The 22,120-nt window shown below is 40.9% G+C and overlaps 1 protein-coding gene and 1 non-coding gene across 5 annotated transcripts in view; both read left to right on the forward strand.

The window, feature by feature from the left end:
• The first annotated feature begins 7,640 nt into the window (after positions 1-7,640).
• On the forward strand, positions 7,641-7,712 carry TRNAY-AUA (transfer RNA tyrosine (anticodon AUA)). The gene has a single exon. It is a non-coding gene; the product is annotated as a tRNA-Tyr (tRNA).
• Positions 7,713-11,770: 4,058 nt separating this feature from the next.
• SLC25A16 (solute carrier family 25 member 16) overlaps positions 11,771-22,120 on the forward strand; it is a 28,989-nt gene continuing 18,639 nt past the window's right edge. For all 4 annotated transcript variants that reach the window (XR_015157104.1, XM_086382701.1, XM_086382699.1 and 1 more), the window contains exons 1-2: positions 11,771-11,997; positions 18,023-18,115. Coding sequence is in view for 2 of the 4 variants with exons in the window: in XM_086382701.1 (XP_086238827.1) it covers positions 11,874-11,997; positions 18,023-18,115 (217 nt within the window). In the remaining 2 variants the exon portion in view is untranslated. The remainder of the gene's footprint in view (positions 11,998-18,022; positions 18,116-22,120) is intronic.

The following is a 22,120-nucleotide window of genomic DNA, read 5'->3' on the forward strand; positions in this document are numbered from 1 at the left end:
GGATTCTCCAGGCAAGAACACTGGAGTGGGTTGCCATTTCCTTCTCCAGTGCATGAAAGTGAAAAGTGAAAGTGGACGTCACTCAGTTGTGTCCGACCCTCAGCGACCCCATGGACTGCAGCCTACCAGGCTCCTCCGTCCATGGGATTTTCCAGGCAAGAGTACTGGAGTGGGGTGCCATTGCCTTCTCCGGGCTATTATCTTACACATTTGTCAATATAAGTGACCTGCCTGAACCCTGGAGGGGCATAGTATGGTAGTGCATTTGAAGTTGTGATTAGTCCCTTCAAGACCCCAAACTCTTCTACCATTAGCTCTGATTCTTTTTATATCTTTTATATCTAATTGTAACGACATTGAGATAATGCAGTTTGTCTTCTGAAATACTCAGAAAATTCTTACTCATTTTTCAAGGCTCAGTTCAAGACTCTAGCTTTTCCTAATGTTCCTCTCACCACCCCATCCCAATAGACCTGGCCTCTCTCCTCTTTGTACCTTATAATACTTCTTGCACACCCCTAATATTGGATAGATACTGACAAATTGTACTTTTTGTGTATACTTTTTTTGGAACAGCTTGCTCTCTTGCAAAAGTCTTTGTAGGAATTTTATCTGATTTTTATAGCTTGACCATCTAACATAATGGCTGGCATACAGTAGGTGGGTGGTACATATGTATTGGTTGGATGAATAATGATCTGTTCTGCAGGTCTATGGGTACGAAGGAAATGAAAGGAATATAGCACATACCATAGCACTGTGGTAGGTCCTTTGCTGAAATGATCTTATTTGATATTCACAACATATCTCAGGGGAAATATCACTCATCTTTTACAGATTAAAAACTGAAGATCAGACCTTTATTGCCTTTAAGATCACTTACCTGTTAAGTAGAGAAGCAGACAGTCATGTTTCTGTTTGTTTTCACTATACTGTATTAGAAATTTAAGGTACATCTTTGGTGGACTGTAGAAAAAGACCATTAGAAAATGTTACTTTTCATTTTTTGGATACCTGATCACTAATGCCATAATTTAAAAAAAGCCACCGTTTCCTAAAATTCCTGCTTTCAAGAATTCCCTGGTGGTCCAGTGGTTAAGATTCTGTGCTTCCACTGCATGGGGCATGGATTCAATCCCTGGTCTGTCCCTGGTTGGTGAAATAAGATCCCACATGTCACGAGGAGAGGCCAAAAGAAAACAAAAAATCAAAATATATAAAATATTGTACAATGAAATGAAAGGTGTAAGACCCGCCCCCTTCCTTCATGCATTCCACTCTACAGAGGTAATCTCTGCTGACAGTTTCTCGTGTATCCTTTCAGAAATTATTATGATATTTCTTCTAATATACTAAAATGCTATACTTTATATACATATAAAAGAAAATGTGGATGTTTAATTTCATGTGAAGTTGTATAGCATCTAAAATATTTTAAATTTTGTTTATGGATACATTCTACTAAAAACACAAAGATCATGTTGCATGAGTGCCAAGTTGCTTCAGTCATGTCTAACTCTTTGCGACCCTTTGGACTGGAGCCCACCAGTCTACTCTGTCCATGGGATTTTTCAGGCAAGAATACTGGGGTGGGTTGCCACGCCCTCCTCCAGGGTATCTTTCCGACCCAGGGATGGAACCTAGATCTCCTTCAGCTCCTGCATTGCAGGTGAATTCTTTACTGCTAAGACACCAGGGAAGCCCAGATTATATGTTATACATGGATAAATTATGTTGTCGTTATTCAGTCGCTAAGTCATTTGTGACTCCATGGACTACAGCATATCAGGCTTCCCTGTCCTTCACTATCTCCCAGAGTTTGCTCAAACTCATGTCCTTTGAGTCAGTGATGCTATCCAACTATCTTATCCATGGAAATTATATATGACTCCAAAGTTATTTAAGTTATAAGGCATCTCTGATATATGATGCTTATTCCTGGTAAAAATAACTAAATAAAAGTTAATGATCTGTGGTCTAAAAGAGACTAACGGAAGACTTAAAAAGACAACTAAGGTTCATGACAATGTTTGTTGAAATGGGGCCTCCTCTGGAAGTTTTTGCACTGCAATAAGAAGCTTGCACACAGCAGCTAGACAGTAGCCCTGCTCGCCACAACAGAGAAAACCCTCCTGCAGCAAGGAAGAGCATGTTCCCCACAAGGAAGACCCAGCGCAGCCAAAAAAAATAGGGGCCTCTCTTGGATTTTGGGAAGCTTGGGTTGGGGTGGGCAGTGGGCAGGGATGACCCCCGTCTGCAGCTGGCTTAACCTACTCAAACTTGGTGTATGACTGGGTGAAGGTGGCCATCCTCTTCAGCGTTGTCAACACCATGGTGCACCTCGACCCCTTGGATCCCCAACAGGCTCCCCAGTGTATCACAGTGCTCTACACTTTTTTTTTTTTTTTTAGTGCTCTACATTTTTGAGGAGATGCACTTTGACCTTGGCATCAACGATTGGCTCTGCAAGTGTGTATATGACCACATTGTTGGGGAGCACTCTGCAGTGATCCCAGAGCAGCTGGCCACTGGGGCCACATTTGCCATCACCACTCTGTGGCTTTGTCTTATGATATTGTCTACCTGTGGTCATGCTTTAACTGCTTTGGCCTCAACTTTGAACTCTGGGTACAGAAGCTGGCAGAGTAGGGGCCTCTAATGTGAATCGAAGCCTCACGTTTGGAGCAGATGTTCTGCAGGCTCTGAGCTATCTTTGGGGCCATGCACTTCTAAGCCATTATCGCGTACAACCTTGTAAGCCTGAACAACCTTGAGTTCACAGAGCTGGTCGCCCAGTCCCTGCTACTCACAGGGTTCCCAAAGACCATGCTAGCTGTCCTATTTGTCACCTACTGTGGTGTCCAACTGGGGAAGGAGCCAGAACAAACCCTGGTGCAGGAGGAGGAGCAGACGAAGGAAAAAGAGAAGCCGGAGGAAGAGGGAGGAGAAGGAGAGGTCCTGCTCAGCTATTCCCGATTCCAGGTCGAGGCTAGGCCAATGGGCCTGACCGATAGAATAAAAGACTTTTCCACCTCTAAAAAAATAAAGAAAAAAATGGAACATTGATTTCTCCCTGTTTCATGAAAAGCTGGGGTATATGTGGGGTGGGGTGAAGCTTTCAAAGATGACTTTTTAGGTAGTTATTGCTATATTCACTCTATATGGTATTCACATATTATCCATATTTTTAAATAACTTTTGCCAAACATTTGGCCTTTGGTATTTTGTGTATTTTCATCTTTACTGTTTCTGCTGTAATTCCTATTCCCTTTCTGTGCCTTAAACCTGTCCCTCTTTCTGTTTTCCCTCTTCTGTTAATTCTCCATCAAGTCTCTTAACCGCCCTAGCAAAACCTGAAGCAGTTTTGACTTATCCTATGCCTTGCCTTCCATATCTAATTTCTTACCAAGCACAAAAGGTTCTGTGTTTTCCATCTATTTTCTTTCTGATCATGTTTTCATGCTCTCACCAACTCTTTTGTCTGGAAGATTGCAAACGCTTCCTATCTCACTTCTTTACTGTTGTATCTGTCAGTGTCTGTCTTCCCAATTATCATGTTCATCTTTTCCAGATTGATTCTTCTAAAACATAGTTGTTATCAGTTTCTCATTAGCCACTGAATTGAACCTTTAGCCCAAGATTGAAACTGTTCGTGATATAACCTTGACTTATTTCTCTAACGTCATTGGTCAGTGGTCTGCCATACAAATGTTGGGGAGTCATGGAGAAGGGGTGAAGGATCCTAAAGCAGGCAAACTGGATAATTCTTTGTTTTTTGAACGAGTTGAGCTTCCTTATGTGTGTGTCTGTGCAACCTGTGTGTATATAGGTATGTGTGTTTGCCCTGGATGATGTTTAGCTTGTCAAAGGACAGTTCAATGACCTCCTTCCCAGGTTCAGTTCAGTTAAGTCACTCAGTCCTGTCCGACTCTTTGTGACACCATGGACTGCAGCACACCAGGCCTCTCGTCCATCACCAACTCTCGGAGTCCACTCAAACTCATGCCCATTGAGTCGGTGATGCTATCCAACCATCTCATCCTCTGTCATCCCCTTCTCCTCCTGCCTTCAATCTTTCCCAGTATCAGGGTCTTTTCAAATGAGTCAGTTCTTCACATCAGGTGGCCAAAGTATTAGAGCTTCAGCTTCAGAATCAGTCCTTCCAATGAATATTCTGGACTGATTTCCTTTAGGATGGTCTGGTTGGATCTCCTTGCAGTCCAAGGGACTCTCAAGAGTCTTCTCCAACACCACAGTTCAAAAGCATCAATTCTGCGGCGCTCAGCTTTCTTTATAGTCCAACTCTCACATCCATACATGACTACTGGAAAAACCATAGTTTTGAATAGACAGACCTTTGTTGGCAAAGTAATGTCTCTGCTTTTTAATATGCTGTCTAGGTTGGTCATAACTTTTCTTCTAAGGAGTAAGCATCTTTTTATTTCATGGCTACAGTCAACACATTTTGGAGCCCAGAAAAATAAAGTCTGTCACTGTTTCCACTGTTTCCCCATCTATGTACCCTGAAGTGATGGGACCAGATGCCATGATCTTAGTTTTCTGAATGTTAGTTCTAAGCCAACTTTTTCACTCTCCTCTTTCACTTTCATCAAGAAGCTCTTTAGTTCTTCTTTGCTTTCTGCCATTAGGGTGGTGTCATCGGCATATCCTTCCTGGGTGACCTGTGACAAATATGATCGATCTTTCTTCTGTATCCTTACTTTTTACTTGTGTATATTTATTTTACTTTTAGGTTCACATTCATCCTCTGAAATAGTATATTAATCTAGGGAAAGGATTAGTTTTTCTCCATTTCTTTAGCCTCTGGCCACTAGATGCTAGATATTCTAGAAGTGAAAGTCATAGAAAGAGTTGGTCTTTAAGTAGAGCCATCATTATTTACTATCTATTCAGTGTCAAAAGACATAGCAAACAAACAAAACAGATAATTCCTACCTTCATGGAGCTCACATGCTAGTGGGGGGAGACTGATAATAAAAACTTTTTACAGGCTTCCCTGGTGGCTCAGTGGTAAAGAATTCACTTGCCTGTGTAGCAGACATGGGTTTAATCCCTGGTCCAGGAAGATCCTACAGGTTGCAGAGTAGCTAAGCCCATGCACCACAACTACTGTGCCTCGGCTCTTATTGTGGTTCAGTTGCCAAGTTGAGTCCGGCTCTCTGTGACCCCATGAACTACAGCATGCCAGGCTTCCCTGTATTTCACTATCTCCTTGACTTAGCTCAAACTCATGTCCATTGAGTCAGTGATACCAATCCAACTATCTTATCCTCTGTCACTCCCTTCTCCTCTTGTCCTCAATCTTTCCCAGCATCAGGGTCTTTTCCGGTGAATCAGCTCTTCGCATCAGGTGGCCAAAGTATTGGAGCTTCAGCTTCAGAATCAGCCCTTCCAATGAATATTCAGGGGTGATTTCCTTTAGGATTGACTGGTTTGATTTCCTTGCTGTCCAAGGGACTCTCAAGAGTCTTCTCCAGCACCACAGTTTGAAAGTATCAATTTTGGGAGGCTCAGCCATTTTTATGGGAGGCTCAGCCATTTTTATGGCCCAACTCTCACATCCATACATGACTACTGGAAAAACCAGTAGTGCTCTGTAAGAAAGTGAAAATGTTAGTCGCTCAGTCATGTCCGACTCTTTGCATCCCCATGGACTGTAGCCTGCCAGGCTCCTCTATCCAAGGGATTCTCCCGGCAAGAATACTGGAATGGGTTGCCATTCCCTTCTCCAGGGGATCTTCCTGACCTAGGAATTGAACTGGGGTCTCCTGCATTGCAGGTGATTCTTTACCAGCTGAGTTGAGGGGAATCCAATATATATATTTAATAAGCACTGATAAGTATCATGACAAAAAACTAAAGGAGAGAAAAAAGAAGACAAAAGAGACAATGAGCTTCAGTTCCCTTCTTTTCTTCTGTTCCCTCCTCCCTCCCTTTTTTCTCTCCCCTCCTCCCCTCTTTGCACAGGGCCCCTGGCCATGAGATCAGACTCCCAGGGTTCAGTGCCATCTGCAGGCCACTGACCAGGCTGAAGGACACCAAACTGGGAGGATCAGTTCTGAGGCAGGAGGGCCACATTAGTGACTTAATTTAGCCAGAAGGCTGTGGGCTTCAGTGCTTGAAAATATCTAGTCACCTTGGTCCTGGGGCAGCCCTGCTGGATCACTGCCCCTCAGGGCCCAGTGTCCTCACCTGTAAAACAGGCACAAGAGTCATTGGTTGTCTCCCTGTCTCCTCCCTGCCCCTCCTGTCTCCCTCTCAGGTCCCAGGAGACTTGGCTTTTGGCTCCCGGCCTCAGGGAGAGCACCTAAGACTGAGTTCCTGGTGTTGCCTTGCTGAGGCCCACAGAGCATGTCTTACTCCTGGAGCAAGGGGTATGGGCGGGGAGAACTGCCTCAAATTATGAAGAGGCTCCAAGCTCAGAGGAGGAGGGTATATTTATCAAATAAGCCACAAAGCTGGGCTTCCAGACCGGGCACCCACCTTCCAGGAGTCACTGGGTCACCACTGTAGTGACCTCTGCACGCTCCCCTCCCCCACACCTCAGGGAAGCAGCACAACTTTGAAGAAGGTTTCAAGGACCCTCAAGAGCCCCTCATCCTGCAGTTTTCCATCACCCCTGCTCCAGTGGTCTGCCTGTATGCAGCGAACTCTCTTTGATCACCCCAGAGCAAGACTCCAGCCTCCATGACCTTCTCTGAATTCCTAAGGGCAGAACAGTTGGGAATCAAAGGAGAAGCAGCCAGGAAACCACCTGAGGCAAGATTAAAGGGACCATTGAGGTTCATCAAGATTAAGGAGATCCAACCACCACTGCACACACCCTAATTTTGTCAGCAACCTCACCCCTTTGAAACTTTACAGAAGAAGGAATGAAGACTGTTACTGCCTTGATCCTTATCACATACCCTTGCCTGACTATATAATCTCTACCTAGGCTTCCATGGTGGCTCAAAAAGTAAAGGATCCTCCTGCAATGTAGGAGACCCGGGTTCGATCCCTGCATTGGGAAGGTCCTCTGGAGAAGGGCATAGCAACCCACTCCAGTATTCTTGCCTGGAGAATCCCCATGAACACAGGAGCCTGGTGGGCTACAGCATAGGGTCACTAAGAGTTGGACATGACAGAGCAACTGACACATATCCTCACCAGGCATGGAGGCACAGTTCTTGAGGCACTAGCCTACTATGTTCCCCCTTTACTTGGAAAAGTAATAAAGCCACTCTTTCCTTTTCGTCTTAAAAAAGGAAAAGAAAGAGAATGAGTTTTGGTAGGGGTGAGGGTGAAGTGGGTAGTAATTTTAAATATTACAGTCAGGAAAAGCCTCCTTGAGAAGCTAGCTGTTCAGTCTCCCAGTCGTGTCCAACTCTTTGCAACCCAATGGACTGCAGCATGCCAGGCCTCTCTGTCCCTATCTCCCAAAGTTTGGGAGTCCCAGAGTTTGCCCAAGTTCATGTCCATTGCACCAGTGATGCCATCCAGCCATCTCATGCTCTGATGCCCTCTTTTCCTTCTGCCCTCAATTTTTCCCAGCATTAGGGACTTTTCCAATGAGTTGGCTGTTTGCATCAGGCGACCAAAATACTGGAGCTTTAGCTTCAGCATCAGTCCTTCCAACCTCCCTGGTGGCTCAGGTGGTAAAGCGTCTGCCTATAGTGCGGGAGACCCAGGTTCGATTCCTGGGTTGGGAAGATCCCCTGGAGAAAGCAATGGCCACCCACTCCAGTACTCTTGCCTAGAAAATCCCATGGAAGGAGGAGCCTGGTAGGCTACAGTCCATGGGGCCACAAAGAGTCGGACACAAAAAAAAAAAAAAAGAAAAAAAAAATTAAAAAAAAAAGTTAAAAAACAAAAAAAGAGTCGGACACAACTGAGCAACTTCACTTACTTACTTAGCTTCAGCATCAGTCCTTCCAATGAGTATTCAGGGTTGGTTTCCTTTTAAATTGACTGGTTTATCTGCTTGCTGTCCAAGGGATTCTTAGGAGGCTTCTCCAGCACCACAATTCAAAGGCATCAATTCTTTGGCGCTCTGCCTTCTTTACAGTCCAGCTCTCACAACTGTACGTGACTACTGGGAAGACCATTGCCTTGACTTTATGTACTTTTGTTGGGAGAGTGATGTCTCTGCTTTTCAACACACTGTATAGGTTTGTCATAGCTTTCCTGCCAAGAAGCAATCGTCTTCTGATTTCATGGCTGCAGTTACCATCTGCAGTGACTTTAGAGTCCAAGAAGAGAAAATCTGTCACTGCTTCCACCTTTCCCCTTCTATTTGCCATGAAGTAATGGGGCCAGGTGTCATAATCTTAGTTTTACTCAGAGTTTTAAGCTGGATTTTTCACTCTCCTCCTTCACCCTCATCAAGAGGTTCTTTAGTTCCTCTTCACTTTCTGCCTTTAGGGTGGTATCATCTGCATATCTGAGGTTGCTGATGTTTCTCATGCCTATCTTGATTCCCCCCTTGTAACTCATTCAGCCTGGCATTTCCTATGATGTGCTCAGCGTATAGGTTAAATAAACAGGGTGACAACAGACAGCCCTGTCATACTTCTTTCTCAATCCTCAACCAAGCAGTTCCATACAGGGTTCTAACTGTGGCTTCTTGACTGGCACACAATTTTCTCAGGAGACAGTTAAGATGGTCTGGTATTCCTATCTCTTTAAGAAGTTTCCACAGTTTATGACCCACACAGTCAAAGGCTTCAGCGTAGTGAATGAAACAGAGGTAGCCAAAGATGGAGAAGCTGTATACAGTCAGCAAAACCAAGACCTGGAGGTTGACAAGCTTACATATGTATAAAATCTGAAGCAGGAGATTGGAGGAAGTTACATGGAATACCTAGGGGTAAAGAAGTACAGGTAGAAAGAACAGCTTGTGCAAAGCCCTGGGAGAGGCATGCCAGGTATTTATGAGGAACAAAGAAGCCAGTGTAACTGAAGGAAGCTCTAGGCATTGAGGTCAGAGACATAACAGTAAACCATTGTAGGAATTCCCCAAGTGATATGCGAAGCCATCAAAGGGTTTTGGGATAAGATGTGACAAGATATGCTTTAGGTTTTAAAAAACTGATTTGATTGCCATCTTGGGAATAGATAGTAGGAAGCAAGAGAAAGTAGGGAGAGTATTTAGGAAATTAGTCAAGATTTATGGACTGACGATGGAGTTGTGATTTAATGAAATGAGAAAAGGTTGCAGGTGTAGCATGTTTGCGAAGAAAGATGAGGAATTTAGTTTTGAATATGGCAAATAGATGTGCTTCCTTGGTGGTTCAGTTGGTAAAGAACCTGCCTGCAATGCAAGAGATCGCCTGCAATGCAGGAGACCTGGGTTGGATCCCTGGGTCAGGAAGATCCCCTGGAGAAGGAAAGGGCAACATACTTCAGTATTCTGGCCTGGGAAATCCCATGGATGAAGGAGCCTGGCAGGCTACAGTCCATGGGGTTGAAGAGTTGGACACGACTTAGTGTTAAACCACCACCAATGGCAAATAGATGCCAATTAGATGAATGAGTGGTGAAATGGGAAATATGAATCAATACAGTTGGAGAGTGAGTGGGAAGGGCTGGAGATTGGGAGTCATCAACCTATAAAAAGTGAAAGTTAGTCACACAGTTATGTCTGACTCTTTGCGATTCCATGGACTGCAGCCTGTCCCACTCCTCTGTCCATGGATTTCTCCAGGCAAGAGTACTGGAGTAGGTTGCCATTTTCTTCTCCAGGGATCTAACCAACCTGGGGATTGAACCCAGGTCTCCCACATTGCAGGTGGATTCTTTACCAGCTGAACCACAAGGGAAGCCCCATCAACCTGTAAATGCTATTTAAAATTCTTATGGTGGTGGGTTAGTAACTAAGTAGTGTCCGACTCTTGCGATCCCATGGACTGTAGCCCACCAGGCTCCTCTGTCCATGGGATTTCCAGGCAAGAATAATTTAAAACTCTAAGGTTGGGTAAGATCTCTGAGAGTTGTGTGTAGTAACATCTGTAGGTTGAGTAGTTTAATAGTAGCCAGCTGAGTAGAGAAGAAATAATTGGCTATTTAAAGTCACTAGACTTGTCAGTTATCATGTGTATAAACTTTCCATCTTGGACCTGGACTCAGTTTTGGAGTTGAGGGCCATTATGTGATAATTTAAATCTATAAGGTATGTTTCATTTGAAATGGAAATAGATGAGAAGAGATACCAGTACAGCTTACAGGACAGAAAAAAAATACATGTTAGGACTAGGAACCAGACAATTTTGCTAGTTATTTAATAAGAAAGCATAGATCTTTCTCTTTTTGGATATATAAAAAAATCTTATGGAAGTTTTTCTTGTACTTTTTAATTGTAATAAAACATACTTCACAAAAAAATTACCATTTTAACCATTTTTAAGAGTACAATTCAGTAGCATTAATTACAATCACAATGTTCTGCAACCATCCACACTTTCAGGGCCTTTAAATTCTTCACATTAGACAGGCAAATTATAAATAATGATAGTATTTTCTGGTGGAAATTGAGTATTAGGAAGATGGGAAAAGACAAGTTTGAAATCTGAATTCTTCATTAGTGATAAATGTTGGCTAGAAAGACTGCAGAGGCTTATCCATAGAAAGAGAAATGGGGGACCAGTGTCAAAAATAGGAAAGGTTGGAGTAAATACTAACAAAAATCTTAATAGATACTCTCTGAGAGGATAAAAGTTCAGAACAACTTTGGTCACAGTGAATAGGAATAAATTTTGGTCAACTTGAAGTTGATGAGGGATGCTCAGAAAGAGAATAGTGCCGGGTAAGGGGTGGTTTAAAAAGACAGTCTATAATGCAGTGGGACCAGGAAGAAGAAACTTGGAAGTTCCTGGGAGTTTAGGAGTTGGTGGGGAACAGGGCGGAAATCCAGAGCTAAGCAGAAGGCACAGATTCAGAAAGTCCTGGCAAAGCAGAAGTATTTGCGTAATTCCTAGGGCCCCAAAGAGAGATCTTGCTTTAGCAATTATTTCTTTGGCAGAGTTGATGGGAATGGAATTGAAGCTTAGTAGGGGGTTGCTGCTGCTGCTGCTGCTAAGTCACTTCAGTCGTGTCCGACTGTGTGCGACCCTATAGACAGCAGCCCACCAGGCTCCCCCAACCCTGGGATTCTCCAGGCAAGAACACTGGAGTGGGTTGCCTTTCCTTCTCCAATGCATGAAAGTGAAAAATGAAAGTGAAGTCGCTCAGTCATGTCTGACCCTCAGCGACCCCATGGACTGCAGCCTTCCAGGCTCCTCCGCCCATGGGATTTTCCAGGAAAGAGTATTGGAGTGGGGTGCCATTGCCTTCTCCTAGTAGGGGGTTAGAGAGGCAGAAACTGAGGCTCATTAAGAAGTTCAGAAAAGGCAGAACTGATTTGGTGAGAAAGAGTGTGCAATGTGAGTACAATTCCATAAGTTCCTGGAAGGCGTGAAGAACCGAAATTTGGTTCTGAAAAAGGTTCATTATAGGGAATTCAGAAGGCAGCCCGATGGACGGTTACAGCACGGGAGAGAGCTTTCTGAGGCGGCGGGTTTGGAAAGGATCTTCTCCCCTGGCCATACTTCCCTTCTTCTCTGTAACAGAAGAGGCCTGAAAAGCGAATCCAGAAGTAGGGACGCGGGGTGAAGCTGGGTGAAGGGGAGGCGCCCTGCCGGGGCGACTCCCCCAGCGGGCCTTGACCCAGGCCCCGCCCCTGGTATACGCAATCAGCCCGCGTCGCGCGGTGCTGCCCTTGGTATTCCGCCCCGCCCGCGCGGCGGTCGGTGCCCTGTCACTGCCTGCTCCGTCCATGGCTAGGGCCCTTGGGTTGTAAATTGACGACCAAAGCTCCCGACGCGGCCCTGGTCCTGATGGCGGCGGCGGCGGCGGCCCTGGCAGCCACCGAGCCACCTCCAGCGATGCCGCAGGCGGCAGGAGCCGGAGGGCCCGCCGCCCGCCGAGACTTCTACTGGCTGCGCTCCTTCCTGGCTGGAGGTGGGTGTCCCCCTGGGGGACCTGGCAGCGCGCGGAGTGGCCAGGGCGGGATCCCGGGCAGATCGGGTGTAAACGGCCGAGATGACATTCTTCAACTCTGGCTGCTCCAATGCCCAGCCAGGTGTTTGCCCAACCTGCTGTAATCTCTTTCTAATAATTACTGGACTAGTGACAGCAGGATTCTGGGGAGAAACGGCCTCGAGGATAGGCTGGGGATGTGGAAGGGCATAACCAGGCACCCATTCTTCAAGTTTGGATAGCAGGGAAAAGAGGGGAGCCCCGTAAAGGAGCCCAGGGTTTCAGTGAAACATGCTGGACACTCCTCTCTTTTATAGAGACTGCGCACTATCGAGTGTAGAATTGGATTTTGCTGTTTACTTAAAAGCAAGCAAGCAAACAAACAAACAAACAAATACTGGAAGACAGCTGTTTAAGAATGACTGGGAAATTGTGCAAAACTGTCTACAACCAAAACTGGTTCCGGTGGTTCTAGCAAACTGTGCAATAGCTACTTGACATGTAGCTGGTGCAACCCTACTGTTGGTGTGACTGTGGGGCCGGAAGTTTCATGTTATCTCTCAGAAATTTCTTCTGCTTTCCCATAAAGAGATGTTTCAGTCTCTACCCTCTCTTAATTGACTGGGTTGTCATCACTTAATCATTTAAGGCTGGGACTTTTTAAAATTTCCACATCATAAGCACTTGTAGAAAGATATGTGTACGTTGCAGTAGTATTAATAATTATTTTGTTCTGCTGATAAAAACGGAGAAGGCAATGGCACCCCACTCCAGTACTCTTGCCTGGAAAATCCCATGGACGGAGGAGCCTGGTAGGCTGCAGTCCGTGGGGTCGGGAAGAGTCGGACAGGACTGTGACTTCACTTTCACTTTTCATTTTCATGCATTGGAGAAGGAAATGGCAACCCACTCCAGTGTTCTTGCCTGGAGAATCCCAGGGACAGGGGAGCCTGGTGGGCTGCCGTCTATGGGGTTGTACAGAATCAGACACGGGACTGAAGCAACTTAGCAGCAGCAGCAGCAGCTGATAAAAAGGTCATTATTTATACAAGGAAATATTTGAGTGCCTGCTCTGTTTCTGTTACAAGCTTAGTGTACATCAGGGAACAAAACAAGGATCTTAGAGTTTATATTGGTTGAGGACTTGTGGTGAGAAAGACAATGAACAACATGGAAAAATAAGTTGTACGGTGTATTAGAGATGACGAGTGAAATGCGAAGAAGTGAAAAGGACAATGGGCCAAAGAAATGGAGAAGCTAACTGGTACAGTATTAAATAGGATAATTTGTGGTACGTCTCACTGGAAGAATGACACAAGCAAACTTGAAAAGGGGATGGAGTTTAGCAAGTTGATTTCTAAGGTGGAGCATTCCAGGTGGAGAGAAAAGCTAAAGCAAAATCTTCAAAGTCAAGGAGGGCCTTATCACTCAAGGAACATCAGTGAGACCTGTGCAACTGGAGCCAAGTGGTATTGATGGGGGAAGGAGGTTAGAAAGTTAAAGGGGACAGGAAGTGAAGGGTCTTGCAAACCATTGTAAAGATTATGAATTTTATTGGAGTGAAGTAAGGAGCCATTACAGGTCTGTAGTAGAGAAGTGACCTGATATGACATGTTTCCAAAGGATCACTTTGGCTGCTCTGTGGAGAATAACTGTAGGGATGTAAATATGGGAGATGGGGGGCCAGTTTGGTGGTTTTTGCAATAATTCAGATGTTAGATGATGGGTACTTGAATCAGGTTAGTAGCAGGGGAGGTGGTGAAAAATTATGATAATCTGAATATGAAAAGAATACATGGTTTTCTGACAGGTTAGAGATAGGGTAAGGAAGAGAAGTCAAGGGGGACTTATTTTGGTCTGAACACCTGAAAGGATGAAGTTGAAACAGGAAGCCTGTAGTTGGAACAGCTTTCATGATAGTGGTAGGGAAAGATCAGGAATTCAGTTTTGGGCATGTTATATTTTGTGATGTTGACACTGGAGTCTTGGTACCATGTAGGCCAGGTTAACAACTAGGACTCTCATATGCTACTGATGGTAGTGCAAATTGGTACAGTCACTTTGGAGAACTGGTTGTGTGGTTATCTATGAGCATTTGTATACCTGCAGTTGATCCAGCTATGATCCAACAGTTCCACTCTGAGGTATATACCCAACATATGTATTTATGTTCTTATCTTTGATATTCATACTATCCCTAAAGCAGAAGCAACCTACATGTCCATCAGTGTTAGAATATATAACTGAAATATGGTATTATCATAGAGTGAAATACTAGTAACACTGAAAATGAGTAAATTCCTGCCTCACCAACAATGTGTATGAATCTCACAAGTGTAATAATGAACAGGAGGAAGCCAGATACACTCACTACATACTGTGTGATTGTATTTGTATAAAGCTCAGAAATAGCCAAAGCTAAATTCATATTGTTGGAACTCAGAGGACATTTGGTTGTCTCTGAGAAGCAACAAATAGTGATTTGAGTATAAGAGAGGGACTTTTGGGAGACTGGTAATGTTCCATTTTTTTGATTTGGGTGACGTTTCTCTGGATCACGAAACTAAGATCCCATGTACTGAGAAGAGTTCGCATGCTGCAATGAAGATCCCCTGTGTGGGACAGCCAAATAAACAAATCAATATTAAAAAAGGAGTACTTACCTCAGAATGTAATTGTAATGATTAAATAAAAAAGTACCTGTAAAAGCCTAGGCACAGTGCCTGTGGTTGAATCTCTTAACCTAGTAACTCTTACAAAGGAAAGCATACTTGTTTTTTTGCTGATGATTAGCAGTGGTCTTTGGCAAATATCTCAAGTTGCTTAAAATGAAGATAAAGGCTACTTGACCTAACTCAGTGGACTTTTGTAATGATTAATCGAGCTATAAAGTAATATGATGAACAAGATATTATAAAAGAAACTACTTATTCGGCAGATTCTAAATAATTTTTATATGGTTAATTCATAATGACTGGGAAAATAACAAACTATTCTGAAACCAAATATACCCCAATGCAAATTATTTTTAGTTTATCCTCAATTTTGAGTGACCATGACTGTTACTTCCATTAGTTCAGATAAGAGAAGCTTGATATAGAAGCTTACATGTGGATTTAATATTTGAGTACAAATAGGCAACTTATTTCTGGATGTCTCAGAATATGGATTTTAGTACCAGTTACATGCTGAGCTATTAAGTAAATGTGTGTGGATTTTAAATGATTTTGTCTTACATTTTAAACAATTTTGTAAAGTAAGATTCATTCATTCATTGAGTAAATAGGTATTGAGTACCTGCTGAATGCCAGCCCCTGAACTAGTCTCTGGGGATGTAGTAGTGAAGCAACTCAGGAAATTCCAGTACTCTTTTATCTTTCTTAATAAATATGTGATGATGAAGATAATCATAGAAAAAGACACCAAGGACTTTTTTTGTCCATCTTTTTATAATAGTAAAAACTCATTTGGTTGAGTGCTTGCTACATATAAGGTACTTCACCAAAGTGTCTTTAGTCTGTTCAGGCTTCTATAACAAATATACAATAATCTGGGAAACTCATAAGAATAAACTTCTTTCTCCAAGTTCTTGAAACCAGGAAGTGCAAGGTCATGGTACCAGCAGCTATCTGGGGAGACCCCGCTTCATCATAGCTGTCAACTTCTCACTGTGTTTTTACACAGTGCAATAAGCCAACGATATCTCTGAGGCCTCTTTTTGCGGGGGATGGTGCTTGTGGGATCCTAGTTCCCTGACCTGGGATGGAACTTCTGCTTCTCTCAGCGGGAGTACAGAGCCTTAAGCACTGGACCACCAGGGAAGTCTCTCTGGGGCCTCTGTTATAAGAGGATTGGTTCATGCATGAGTGCCCTAATTACCTCCTCTAATACCACCTCCCACCTCTAAATACCATCACTAGGAATTAGTTTTCAACATACAAATTTTCAATTCAGTTTAGTCGCTCATTCATGTCCGACTCTTTGTGACCCCATGGACTGCAGCACACCAGGCTTCCCTGTCCATCATCAACTCCCAGAACCTACTCAAACTCACGTTCATTGTGTCGGTGATGCCATCCAACCCATCCAACCATCTCATCCTCTGTCGTCCCCTTCTCCTCCCACCCTCAATCTTTCCCAGCATCAGGATCTTTTCAAATGAGTCAGCTCTTCGCATCAGGTGGCCAAAGTATTGGAGTTTCAGCTTCAGCATCAGTCCTTCCAATGAACATTCAGGACTGGCTTCCTTTAGGATTGACTGGTTGGATTTCCTTGCAGTCCGAGGGACTCTCAAGAGTCTTCTCCAACACTACAGTTCGAAAGCATCAATTCTTTGGTGCTCAGCTTGCTTTATAGTCCAGCTCTCACATCCATACATGACAACTGGAAAAACCATAGCCTTGACTAGACGGACTTTGTTGCCAAAGTAATGTCTCTGCTTTTTAATATGCTGTCTAGGTTGGTCATAGCTTTTCTTCCAAGGGGCAAGCGTCTTAATTTCATGGCTGCAGTCACCATCTGCAGTGGTTTTGGAGCTCCCCAAAACAAAGACTCTCACTGTTTCCATTGTTTCCCCATCTATTTGCCATGAAGTGATGGGGCTGGATGCCATGATCTTATTTTTCTGAATGTTGAGTTTTAAGTCAAATTTTTCACTCTCCTCTTTCACTTTTATCAAAGGCTCTTTAGTTCTTCTTTACTTTCTGCCATAAGGGTAGTGTCATCTGCATGTCTGAGGTTATTGGTATTTCTCCTGGCAGTCTTGATTCCAGCTTGTTCTTCATCCAGCCTGGCATTTTGCATGATGCACTCTGCATATAAGTGAAGTAAGCAGGGTGACAATATACAGCCTGGGTGTACTCCTTTCCCAATTTGGAATTTTGGGGAACACAAACTGTATACAGCAAAAAGTCTTTATATATTATCACCTTAGAAGCATGCCAAGCTAGTAGGACTGAACTGGATTCTGATTTATGTTAAAGCCCATGTATGTACTTTACTCTCATCAACATGTCTGCACAGTGGCATGTGGTGGGGACAAAATACATAATTGCTGGATGACTGAATGTAGTAGTGAAGGGACCCACAAAGTTCCAGTACTCTTGCATCTTTCTTAACAAATATGCAATGATGAAGAGCTGAACATAATCATAGAAAAGACACCAAGGACTTTTTTGTCTACCTTTTTATAATAGTAGTAACTCATTTGGTTGAGTGGTTATTACATGTAAGGTACTTCACAAAAATGTCTCAGTCTGTTCAGCCTTCTGTAACAAAAGTACTATAATCTGGGTAACTTGTAAGAATAAACTTCTTGTGCTGTAAATGAATAACGGGATTTTATGGGTTAAATTTGGTTATTTCTATGAGAAGTCATCCAGAAGAAGATGTTTCAAACAGAGTCTTGTAGCTGTGTAAATACCTCCAAGTGTCTGTCCCATCACCACATTTAGCAAGATTCCAGTGTTCATCAGCAATTAAGGGGCAGATTTACACTCTTTGAACTTATTTTCAAGCCTGACATGCTCAATTATTAAGTTATAGAGAATGGGAGCCAATCGTCTTCATATCTCTGCTTCTGGGCAGTTCTATTTGTGGGGATCAAATGAGAGATTAGAGTTTGCTAGCTGAATCAGTCAGTTCAGTTCACTTGCTTAGTCATGTCTGACTCTTTGCAACCCTGTGGACTGCAGCACGCGAGGCTTCCCTGTCCATCACCATCTCCCAGAGTTTACGCAAACTCATGTCCATTGAGTCGGTGATCCCATCCAACCATCTCATCCTCTGTCTTCCCCTTCTCCTCCAGCCTTCAATCTTTCCTAACATCAGACTCTTCAACGAGTCAGTTCTTCGCATCTGTTCAGTTGTGTCTGAATTTATTTATTTTTTATTTATTAGCCAAATTTGTTTATTTATTATTTGTTTATTAGCCAAATAAATTTAATCATGATTTCTGTTTGGAAAGAAATGGTATGCCATGTCTTCCTGATCTTTTCAAATTTTGTAGGTATTGCTGGATGCTGTGCCAAAACAACAGTTGCTCCCTTGGATCGAGTAAAGGTTTTGTTACAAGCTCACAACCACCATTACAGACATTTGGGTGAGTTGACAGATGCTGAAGATAAAAATGAAAATGTTATCCTTTTGCTGGCTTGGTTTCTAGTTGTGAATTATAGCGGAAAGAGGACACAAAAGGGAGTTCAAGTTTGGAGGCAAATTTGCAGGAGATGTAGCTGTTACCATTTTAATATTTTCATTTGTGATAGTGGTTATGTAGTTATCATTTTAGGGTACTAATGTACTCTGAACTAAAATCTTTGAATCATTTAAGTAATTACTACATATTTGTTTATGGAGATTAACAAATCACATCCTTAACAGACACACTTAACAGCTTAGCTTGATTAAAAAAAAATACAGTTAGTGATACAGATTAGGTTGTTCCTTTAAACGCTTAAGTGTGTGTTGTAGATACCTTAGGACAAACAGAATCCAGTGCAGTTAGTATATATTGATAAACTTGCATTGTTAAAGAAATATCAAGTCCTTAGTTGTTCCTTACAGACATAAAAATCAGCTATTTTAATTAACTTGGACACTCTAATAACATATCATTGGTGGAAATAAGAATTTTTTATAGCTCTTTTTGGAGGGCATTTTGATAATATGCATCAAAGTCTTGAGAAGACAGGTCCTCTTTGGCTTTGCAATTCTAGTTCTAGAAGTTGTTTTAAGAAAGTAATCAGAAATATGCTCAAAGAGGTATATACAAGAATCAAAGTATTATTTCTGTTGGTTTAAAAAATAAGAGCCAACCAAAATGTTTAATAATAGAGAATTGGTTAAGTTAAATAATAAGTATTATTTAAATAAATAAGTCCATATTATAGACTCTTTTGCAATTATAAAAATTATAAAAGAATATTAACTGACTAGGAAGGATGTTTATAACAGTTAAATGAAAAAATATTGCAAATGATCTAATGACATTGCATTTTGTCTAAGTAAATGTCTGTTTAGAGAAAATGCTAGAAGGAGAAATATGAACATTAAGTGCTTAATTTTCAATGGTGAGATTATAGGTAATTTTTTTCCTCTAAGCTTATTTGTAATACATATTGAACATATATTAACTTTTAGAGAGCAAAAGATTTAAAACAAAAAAATTAATGTGGACAGACACCGAGAAAAAGGTTAGGTCAAGGCAACTAACTCATAACACTCCGTTGCTTTTACAGTTTTATGCTTCAGTGATGTATACTCTGCATAATCTATCCATCATTTTATAAGAAGGATATTTAACAGAGTGAATAATTCAGTTATTTTAACAATTGGGTTTTTAAAATGTGATTTTATTTTTATTTATTGTGGCTCATTTTATTGTCAGTAAATAAATCTGCTCTTTAAATTGAAAGAAAAAAATTGCTAATATCTCCGTGTCCTACTGCTCACTCAGGTATAGAAAGAATCAGATATTTGAAATTGTTGAGAGACTATATATAAAACTGGAAAGGAAGGAAATGATTTTCTTTTGTTGTCTAAATTGAGGATGAAAGGAGTTATATTACTCAGTATCTGGTGGTGTTTAACAATGACCCAACATATGAATGTCTGAGCAGTATTGTTTCATTCCTTTAAACTTCTCCCCATGCTGATGTATGTTGTTTTGTTTCCTGATTTGTAATCATTAGGTTACATATTCACATTAGATTTCACGCTCTACAGGGCTGCATGCCATGGGTTGCAGTGTACCCTACAAGGCATTCAGAATTTGAAATAGAATTCCTGGAATGCAGCAATGAACATATTGGTGTACTTTCATGTATCTTTGAAATATACAACCCCCCCAAAAAAAAGTGTTAGTGGCTTTTTAATTTATTTGAAAAATGTTGTTGGGCATTTTATTCTAGATGCCTCCCTTTTTACATGCATAAGGTAGTTTTTAAGCTTTGCTTAAATTTAAAAGCAAACATGATTTTTCACAAAGATGAAAAAGATATGCTATTGAATAAGACTTCCACTTTAGCTTCTTTTAAAAAGTGTATAGCATTACTTCCAAGGCATCAAAAACTTTATTTTGAATCAAAATTATTCTGACCAAATGAAAAACAAGGGTTATAACTAGAATTTCTTTTTCCCCAATTTGCAATGAGTGTAAGGAATTTTTTTCTTGTAATATATTGAAAATCTTTGACCTCCATTTAACTTTTTATAACCAATGTGATATAAAAATAGGGATTTGAATCATAATAGGCTTATTTAAAAATCCTCTTAATTTTGCTGTCTTTATGTTTTATTTTTATTTTTTGAATGTACAATATTTTCACAAGTTCATAATTCATAAAGTATAAAAGCAAACACCTTTCTCCCTCTTTATCTCTTCATTAGAATTAAGCATTTTTATAATTTTCTTCCATTTCCCTTCAGAGGTTATGTGTATATACACAAGCGTATGCTTATATTTTATTAAATGTTCCTTGCAATTCTAGCTTGATAAAAATAAGGATATAGAAAAGGATCTAAATAACACACAAGCTTGATATAACATAGACACAGAAGACTTTGCACCCTACAGAGAATATATATTCTTTCCAAATATGCTTATAACACATGCAAAAATTTGTTCAGTGTTATACCATAAAGAAAAATCTCAATTTCCCAAAGTAATAATAGTACAGAGTATAGGTTGAAGGAGAAAAAACAGTGTAATTATCTCAAGGGATATTTAAATGCCATTTGAAAACATTCAACATCCAGTGGTTTTTTTTTTTTTTCCCTAGGTGAGATGTTTGTGAAAAGCATATAGCTGGACTTGGCCTTTTAACAGAATTTGAGAGTCTTTGGCTTTTAACAGAAGAATTTATATAATTTAGATTTCTTTTTCAATTATAGATTTGTGTTTTCTGTTCATTGTGCTTTTCTTGTGTCCTCCCCAGCCACCCTCCCTTGCTCTTTGTCTCCTGATTTCCTTTTTTTGAAAGTACTCTATTTCACTTCTACTAATTATTTCTCTTTAAATATTTGTAACAAAGAGTCTTAGAGAATAATTTAATAAACATATTTGGAGCCACACAGAACTTCAGAAATAAGCATTATCAGTACAGTTGAAACCTGATCTATGCTTCCTGTTCCTGCTCCGTGGCCATTGTTCTAAATTTAATTACCCCTAAATTGTTAAAAACACATTTGAGTATCTTAAACTGAGCTTAATGTTAGTCTTCTCTTCCAGCAGGAAGGTGTTTTTGATAGATCTTAGGGGTGGTGTCTAAATATATTTAGTTTTATTATTCATATATTTTGGAAGAACTTTATGTATTATATGTATATATGTTTATATATATAAATAGAATTATTTTAAATAATTAGTTCACTTAGATATCTGTTTATTAAAAATGCTTTAGGGTTTATCTTTTCTTGGACATTAATAAGTACCTACCAGTTTTAATTTCTGGGAAGAGATCAAAAGGTTTCTTGAATTCTAAACTTTGAAATTTACCTTCATATTTGATAAAATTTTTGTTTGGAAAATTTGGAAGGAAACTTGAACTTAAATAGTTTAATGATATAATTTAAATAGTTTAATAATGGAATGTAGAAGTCTGTACTACAAACAGAATTAATGATTGGTATTATTGGAATAATAAACATCAATATGTCAGACCAGAAGTTAGTCTTTTATCTGTACTAATTGAAGTATACTATTAATAAAAATTTGCCCTGAATTTAGCTTTTTTTTTCACTTTTTATTATAGAAACTTTCAAGCATACAGAAGTAGAGAGAATGATATAATGAGACCCAGGTTTCCATTACTGTACTTCAACAATTAGCAACATATGGTCAATTCCATTTCTTATACCATTCCCCCTCTCCACTGGCATATATTTTAAGTTAAGCTCCAGATATTATTCCATTCATAATTGCCTCAGCATACATCTCTAGACTAGAAAGACCACCCCCAAAATAATAATAATAATAATTACGGGCAGACACTTTAACCTCTGAGCCACCAGGGAAGCCCTTATTAACATATAATATTCATTAAATGTTCAGATTTCCATGGAAGTCTTGTCAACTTTCTTTTTGTTTTTACACTTTGTGTGTTTA

The sequence above is a fragment of the Bos grunniens genome, chromosome 28 (assembly GCF_055505025.1).
Source record: "Bos grunniens cultivar Pamir isolate PY7600 chromosome 28, Bosgru_T2T1.0, whole genome shotgun sequence".
NCBI lineage: Eukaryota > Metazoa > Chordata > Mammalia > Artiodactyla > Bovidae > Bos > Bos grunniens.